We start from the raw sequence: 7,863 nt of genomic DNA, 5'->3' as shown, positions 1-7,863 counted from the left end.
CATTACATGTTACTAATAAGATACATCAATTAATTATTTTATAATACGTTATACTAACTTGTTAAATTAGCGTAATATGTGATACTTAATGTGACATGCATGATCTAATTGACGAAATGACTAATTTAAGTTAATTGCATTTTTTATAGACTAATTTAAAAGGTTTGATTGGCAAATTTTACTATTGTGTAATCTTTCAAAAACTGTTTTAATCCAACAATTAACGAATAAGTAATAAAAAATATAAACAAAGATTAAAGAGATAGAAAGCGAAAATAAAAAAATTATTGATTGATTATCAATTTCTTTTTTTATATTATAAAGGGAAATACGAAGAAAGTATATTGGAAGTGGGTCCTAAATATAGACGCACCACAGAAACTGAAGTGGGCTCAAAAGAATGCATAGAGAAGCAAGACTTGCCAATAGGAATGAGGCAATCTCACCTTATCCACACTCCTACCACAATCCTTTAATTTCATCCATCATCACTATCACAATCACACTACCTCCTTATCTCCCTTCAACAAGTTAAACCAAAATAACAATAACCCAAGACCAAGAACCACTACACAATCCTAGCCTTAACTTATTAATTTAGTGCTCGCATCATATCCATGGCTGCCATGAACTCCTCTAGTGTATTGGCTTGTAGCTACGCCATTTCGGGTGGCGCTTCCAGTTCCGAGCTCAGTGGCAAGATTACTTCCTTGCCCTCTGTCTCCACCAAGTTGCCTGTGATGAAGGTGAAGGCCCAGCAAGAGAGAGCCCCCAAAGCCATCAAAGAATCTGAATTGGGAACAAGAAGAACCGCTCTTGTTTACTTGGCAGCCACACTTTTTGGCACTGCAGCTGCTGCTTCTTCTGCCAATGCTGGTGTCATTGAAGATTACCTTGAGAAGAGCAAGGCCAACAAGGTCTCATCACATTTTGTTTTTTCTCCTTACTTATTTATTTAATCAATTTTGCAATTATAACTATCAATGCTTTATTTATAATTTTTTTTAAGTAGTCAATTATTAGGTAATTTTTAATTTTTGAGACAAGCAATTTTATGATACTCTAAAAGTATAGGTTTGATTTTTGTTTAAAAGAAAAAGTTTAAACTTTTTGAATAACCTTATAATTTTGTCAAATTTATAATTATTTTTTAGTTTTTAATTGAATCTTTACACATTTTTTATTTTGTAATTAATTTTTTGTCAAAAAAATATTAGAATTAATAAAATATTTCGGCTAATTAAGTTTTTAATCGAGGATATATTTAATTTATAAAAAATATTCTGTTAATTCATATTTTTCAAACGACAATAATTAAATATCATAGAATTCAATTACAAATTTGATTATAAGAACCCACAAAGTCACTAAACCCAACAAAAGAAATTCAACATTTGAATACAAATTATAGTAATTTATTTATATATGGGTGTGTATAAAAAACCAATAGAAGGTAAAAAATTAGGATGTTGGTGTAATTTCTGTTGATGAGATTACCTATTTGATATATAGGAACTGAATGACAAGAAAAGGTTAGCTACTAGTGGAGCAAATTTTGCAAGAGCATACACGGTGCAATTTGGCACTTGCAAATTCCCTGAGAACTTCACTGGTTGCCAAGATCTTGCCAAGCAAAAGGTCGAATATACCCTCTGTTTTTTTATTTCTTTATTAGCAAATTAAATACTAGGTGCTTTGCATTTACCTCTCTCTATTTATTTATTTATGCAGAAAGTGCCATTCCTTTCTGATGATTTGGAGCTTGAATGTGAAGGAAAGGACAAATACAAGTGTGGTTCTAATGTTTTCTGGAAATGGTGAGACTGAAAGGAATCAAGCTGGGCAACAATTTCCGATTCAGTTGTTGATCTCTTTGAAATATGTACCATACTTCTTCGATCTCCTTCAAAAAGTTACTAATTAAAATGCTTTCTTTTGCTACGTATATTCCTATTCTTCTTTTTTTCTTGGGTAACACTAGTGGTGGTGGTTTTTTTCTTCAGTTGGTTGCAATAATGTATAAATATTTAAAATTTATCAGTTGGTTGAATAGGTTATGAGTGAATCTACTTATTCAAATGTATAGAGAACTCGATGTTAATCTCGTTAAAACAGGGAAACCAAGAAAAAAGTAGGCGTCGGTAATAAAAGATTTTAATTATTTTATTAAATATGAGCAGTATTAATCGATCGTGAAATTAGAATTTAGAAGTTAGATACAATGAGGCATATATTGACGCATTTAATAATAATAATAATAATAATAATAATAATAAACAGCCTTATTTCGTGAATATTGTGTTAATGTGTAAGTGTTGGTTTGCTTTACACCATTTTATGCCGTGTTTACAAACTAAGAAACAATTTAAATACTTAGTTTAATGTTTTAATAAGTCCCTCCTTTATAAAGCAAGGATAAGCTGCGCCTTTTTATAACCTAAAACTATTTTCTTGACATTGATTGATCTGGTACGGTACGACGGTTCAACAAAAGATTCGAAGTCTAGCTATAACGGATATTGTTCATATTCTCGTCCAATACATAAAAGTCATGTCCAATAATATAAAAAGATCTACTAATAAAGTCAGTACTTTATGATAAACTCGACCTCTTTGAAAAAATCGGACACAAACATAAGAAGGTCAAGCCTCACCTATCCAAAACAAATAGTCACCTCCACAAATTTTTTCTACTATCTCTACCTCATCTAAAAGGTAGATTCCAACAAACTCTCAAGATAAAGGGAATACTTATTCATCAGAAAAGATAGGATTACTTCAACAAAGGTGGTTATCAATTCTACTATAAATACACTGGCACCCCCAGGTATAACTCACGTTCTAATCTACTAAAAACCTGCCTAAAACCCTTGCTAATTTAAGCATCGGAGTCTTTTGCAGATACCACCCCCACCTCCTCACGAGAAACTCAGACAGGTGGCACCTCGACACAACAAGTCGGATGCTGCCATATTAAGGGACATGGACCTCACGTTCAGGCCCAAATCAACGTTTCAGGTAACCTTCGGAACATTGGCGCCGTTGCCAGAGACCTAGGATTCTCTCTTTAACAAATGGCGGACCACGAGTGCAGAGATGGCTATACAACATCTGAGTATAAGCTAGAAAATCAGCTAGAAGATCAAGCTCTCTCGCTTTCGCCTCTACCACCACACCAAGGCCCCCACGGGGAAGGGACCTTAGAAAATCCTCAAAGAAAGATCCAGTCTGAAGTCCACCATCCCGAGGCTGAGGACCAACCTCATACAACTGAGATCCTGGATCTTGTTCATGGCTAGGGGGATCGATTACAACAGCTCGAACATGAGGTTGAACGACAACGAGAAGCAGAACAAGAATTGTAAGGAGAAGTAAGACGGCGAAAGGAGTTAGAAGACAAGCTACGAAAATTGGAAGCTGATATACAAAGGAGGAATACTCGGGCGGAGCATGATGAAAGTCCCTCAGGATGAGAAAATCCGTTCACAGAAGAGATCATGAAGGCTAAAGTTCCTAGGAACTTCAAATCACCTAACATGGATCTCTATGACGGGACGTCCGACCCGAGCCATCATCTCAGTAACTTCAAAAGTAGAATGTACCTGGCCGACGCTTCTAATGCCACTCGTTGTAAAGCCTTCCCAACTACTTTGACCAAGGCGGCCATAAAGTGGCTCGATAGTCTACCCCTCAGGTCAGTCACTAGCTTTGACGACCTGGCAAGAAAATTTTTTACCAGATTCTCCATCCAAAAAGATAAAACGAAGCACGCTTTGAGCCTACTGGGAGTAAAGCAAGAAGTCGGAGAAACCCTTCGTGACTATATGGAAATGTTCAACAAAATTTGCTTGAAAATTTAGAGTCTACCCACCGAAGCTATAATTATGGACCTGGTCAATGGCCTTAGAGAAGGACTATTTTCTCAGTCAATATCCAAAAGATACCCGACTTTTCTGAACGAAACCCAACAAAGGACAGAAAAATACATCAACATGGAGAAAAATTCCCAACTCAGGAACCTCCTTCGCTATTTAACCTACCTATCTATCTCGTGATAAAGAGAGAGAACCTAAGAAGAAAGAGGAGCAAAACATAGAGAAACCTCGAAAATATCACAATTATACTCCTTTTGGGTTTCCTTAGTGGATGTCTACAGAGAGATATGCCATACAGAGAAGCTTCCACCTCCTTATTCGATTAAGCACAAGAAAGCTAGAAGTCAGGTTGAATACTGCAAGTATCATAAGCTCTATGGTCATTCCACTAATGAATGCTACGAATTAAAGAATGTCATCGAAAAGTTGGCCAGAGAAGGCCGACTTGATAGATACCTGGCAGACAGGTTAGACGACCCAAGGAAGAGAAGAAGGGATGAAGAAGGAGGAGATCAGAACGCCCTCCTCACACCCCCGAGCGACATATACACATGATTAATGGTGGGTTTGTAGGAGGAGGAATAACAAAATCCTCACGAAAAAGGCACTTCAAGAAAGTATATCAAGTCGGGGAGGATAATCAATCGTCCGACTTACCCATTATTTCCTTCACTAAAAAAAATGCTCAAGGAATATCACCAGGGCACGACGACCCAGTGGCAATAACTATAATCCTAGCAAACGCCAACCTCCATTGAACTTGGTAGATCAAGGTAGCTCGGTGGATATTCTATATAAACCCGCCTTTGACAAGCTCAGGTTAGAGGAAAAGGATCTAAGGGCATACCCAGATAGCTTTTTTGGACTGGGAGACACCCCAATCCGACCTCTAGGTTACATCTCATTATACACCACCTTCGGAAAGGTGCCAGATCAAGGACACTAAGTGTCGACTATATTGTAGTCAATGTAAGCTTAGCCTACAATGCCGTAATATGTAGGACGACTTTGAACCGACTTGCGATTGTTGTCTCCACCCCACATCTTTGCATGAAATTTTCCACATCTAAAGGGATTGCCACCATCAAAGGAGATCAAAAGTTAGCAAGAAAATGCTATAGCGAGAGCTTCAGCCTGAAAGGCAACTCAGAAGGTAAAGAAGTCAATACAGTCGAGTTAGGTGGAGTCCGAGTTCAAGCAGAACTACGACCTCAACCTGAGGGCAAAACGGAAGTGATACAAATCAGAGACCACCCTGACAAGAAAACGAGTATAGGGGCAAAGCTGGAGGAAAGCCTAAAGAAATAACTTGTTGAATTGTGAAGGAAAAATTCCGACCTCTTTGTCTGGAAAGCCTCCGACATGCCCGGCATTGATCCTGGCCTGATGTCCCACAAATTGGTAGTATACCCGGGATCCTGACCTGTTCAGTAGAAGCACAGAAAACTTAGATCAGAAAGGACACATGTCATAGAAGAACAAGTTCGAGCCTTACTAAAGGCAGGGTTTATAAGGGAGGTAGATTATCCATTTTGGTTAGCTAACGTTGTATTAGTAAAAAATAAAAACGGAAAACGGAGGATGTGTGTCGATTACACTGACCTCAATAAAGCTTGCCCAAAGGATTCTTATCCACTCCCCAACATCAATGCTCTGGTCGACTCCGCCTCAGGTTACAAATACTTGTCCTTTATGGACGCCTAGTCGGGATATAATGAAATTCCGATGTATAAACCAGACTAAGAAAAGACCTCATTCGTAACTCCAAAGGCAAACTATTCCTACATAGTAATGCCTCTTAGATTAAAGAATGCAGGAGCTACCTATCAGCGATTGATGAATAAAGTGTTTTCCTCTCACATAGGAAAACTCATGGAAGTATCTGTGGATGACATGCTTGTCAAGACCAAAGAAGATGGAACACTACTGTCCGACCTCTCAGAAGTACTCTCCACTATAAGGAAGTATGAAATGAGATTAAATCCCTCAAAATTCACCTTTGCAATAGAAGTTGGAAAGTTTTCAGGGTTCATGTTGACTCAAAGAGGCATAGAAGCAAACTCTGACAAATGCCAGGCTATTCTCGACATATTTTTAATAACACGGTGAGACATAAAGGCTGCACCTACAAATGCAAAAAATAAAGAAAACCGTTACTAAGTAAATCAGATGTCATCCCAAAGAGGTCAGGTAAATCAAACAAAATCAAGGGAAAGCTATTCTTTTTTAGAAACTTTCTATAGAGCAAACCAAACGGCGCCTCTTCAATATAACATCACGTCAAAGCGGCACCATTAGGGGAAATGCAACATATAGTTAACAAAAGTTCGTAATTGCAAAGGTACAAAAGCAGAATCTTTATTCACTTCAAACATTTTTTCAAAATGTCTCACACCAAGCATCAAAGCCGAAAAGAGAATCAAAAGCAACGGGAAAAAAAGAGCCAGCAGCGAAGCCAAAGTCCGATAAAAACAATAAGCAAACCCAGGTAAATAAAATAAGGGTACAAGAAAAAGGGAAACAAGACCAACCTCGAAGGGAGACCGTGGAAAAGACGAAAGGCGCATCTGAAGCAGCAAAAATCACGGACGATCCCCTTCTTAACAGCAATGAATGATAGCGCTTCAGAAGATCAAAATAAAAAATCTTGGAAATATGACAAAAGAGAATGAAGTGCACAGGAAAAGTTCTTTGAGAAAGAAGAAATGAAGTCATTTTCAGAAGCAAAGAAGAAGCAAAAGAGTTGAAGAGTCTTTTATAAGAAACAAACAAAGCCAAACGACTCCTTTACCCCTCTTTAAATGTGTGCGGATCCCAAGGAGCGACTGCCGCGCAACGTTCGCCTGTCATTAAGAGGCAACATTCAAATTTTTTGAAAGGATCGTCGGACAACCTGACCTGTTAATGGCACCATGACCAACGTGTAAGACAAAAGCCGAGATGCTTGAGCCCGACCTATAAAAGGAATGGACTCAAGAAGGGGCACTATTCATACCCTGGTCCAACAGATAAAAGCCAGGCCCAATAACACAAAAAGAGCCACCAATAAAGGTGGACTTCATGATAAGCCTGATCTCTTTAAAGAGGTCAGACATTGACATAAGGAGGTTAGGCCTCACCTTCCCAAAACAGGTAGCCACCTCCACAAATCTCTCATACTATCTCTACCTCATCTAGAATGTAGATCCCAATAAACTCCCAAGATAAAGGAAATGCTTATCCATAAAAAAGATAGGATTACTCCAACAAAGGTGGTTATCGATTCTACTATAAATACACTGGCACCTCCCAGGTATAACTCATGTTCTAATCTACTAAAAATCTGCATAAAGCCCTTGCTAACTTAAGCATCAGAGTCTCTTGCAGGTACCACCGTCCACCTCCTCACGAAGAGTTCGGACAGGCGACACCTTGGCACAATAAGTCGGACGCTGCCATACAAAGGGACCTAGACCTCACGTTCAGGCCCAAATCAATATTTCAGGTAACACTCGGAACAGATATTATTATATCCAATTGAAAAATAATGTAATATATGTCGAAATGGGAAAGTGAGAAGTGAATTCTTATATATTGGTTGAGAAATAATCAAGTAAAATGTATAAAAAAATTATAAAGAACAATAAATATATTTCAGCATTTATTTACTCACTTAATTGAGTTAATCTATTGGTTTGAATTCTAAGGTTAAAATAATACAACTTGTTACGTCTTATTTTTAATCATCTGTTATCACTTATCACAAAGAAGCGGAATCACTGAGGTCGTTTCATTCAACACAAGATAACATTATAACCTGTTAGTATAAAAAATTAGATTTTTTCTCAACAAAAAAGCATTTTAATTGCCAATGATTTTGACTACAAGAAGCAGTGTTTCAACTAATAGAAGAAGAAATGGGTAAGTTGAAGTCAAAAAAGATGGAATAAAAAGTGTCGAAGCTGAAAAGTAGTTATTGTCTTTCCTTGAGCATCAATACTTGCTACTC

At 37.6% G+C, this 7,863-nt stretch overlaps 2 protein-coding genes across 2 annotated transcripts; both read left to right on the top strand.

Moving 5' to 3' along the window:
* Positions 1-286: 286 nt before the first annotated feature.
* Positions 287-1,945, top strand: LOC112784611 (photosystem I reaction center subunit N, chloroplastic). Its single transcript, XM_025827881.2, has 3 exons — positions 287-917; positions 1,513-1,638; positions 1,732-1,945. The coding sequence occupies exons 1-3, from the start codon at positions 618-620 to the stop codon at positions 1,819-1,821; spliced, it is 516 nt and encodes a 171-aa protein (XP_025683666.1). The 5' UTR covers positions 287-617; the 3' UTR covers positions 1,822-1,945.
* A 3,511-nt stretch (positions 1,946-5,456) lies between these two features.
* LOC140183151 (uncharacterized) lies at positions 5,457-5,984 on the top strand. The gene is made up of 2 exons (XM_072231172.1): positions 5,457-5,547; positions 5,740-5,984. The coding sequence occupies exons 1-2, from the start codon at positions 5,457-5,459 to the stop codon at positions 5,982-5,984; spliced, it is 336 nt and encodes a 111-aa protein (XP_072087273.1).
* Positions 5,985-7,863: the final 1,879 nt, after the last annotated feature.

The sequence above is a fragment of the Arachis hypogaea genome, chromosome 20 (genome assembly GCF_003086295.3).
Source record: "Arachis hypogaea cultivar Tifrunner chromosome 20, arahy.Tifrunner.gnm2.J5K5, whole genome shotgun sequence".
NCBI classification, from domain to species: Eukaryota; Viridiplantae; Streptophyta; class Magnoliopsida; order Fabales; family Fabaceae; genus Arachis; species Arachis hypogaea.
The sequence above is the reverse complement of the archived record's forward strand: the minus strand, read 5'-3'. Positions and strand labels throughout refer to the sequence as shown.

Bases quoted from the DNA above. Each gene is read 5' to 3' on its own strand.
- LOC112784611 (XM_025827881.2), top strand. From the start codon at position 618: ATGGCTGCCATGAACTCCTCTAGTGTATTGGCTTGTAGCTACGCCATT. The intron at 918-1,512 runs GTCTCATCACAT...TTTGATATATAG, and splicing joins AGAAGAGCAAGGCCAACAAG to GAACTGAATGACAAGAAAAG. The intron at 1,639-1,731 runs GTCGAATATACC...TTATTTATGCAG, and splicing joins AAGATCTTGCCAAGCAAAAG to AAAGTGCCATTCCTTTCTGA.
- LOC140183151 (XM_072231172.1), top strand. From the start codon at position 5,457: ATGTGTGTCGATTACACTGACCTCAATAAAGCTTGCCCAAAGGATTCT. The intron at 5,548-5,739 runs GTTACAAATACT...CCTCTCACATAG, and splicing joins TCTGGTCGACTCCGCCTCAG to GAAAACTCATGGAAGTATCT.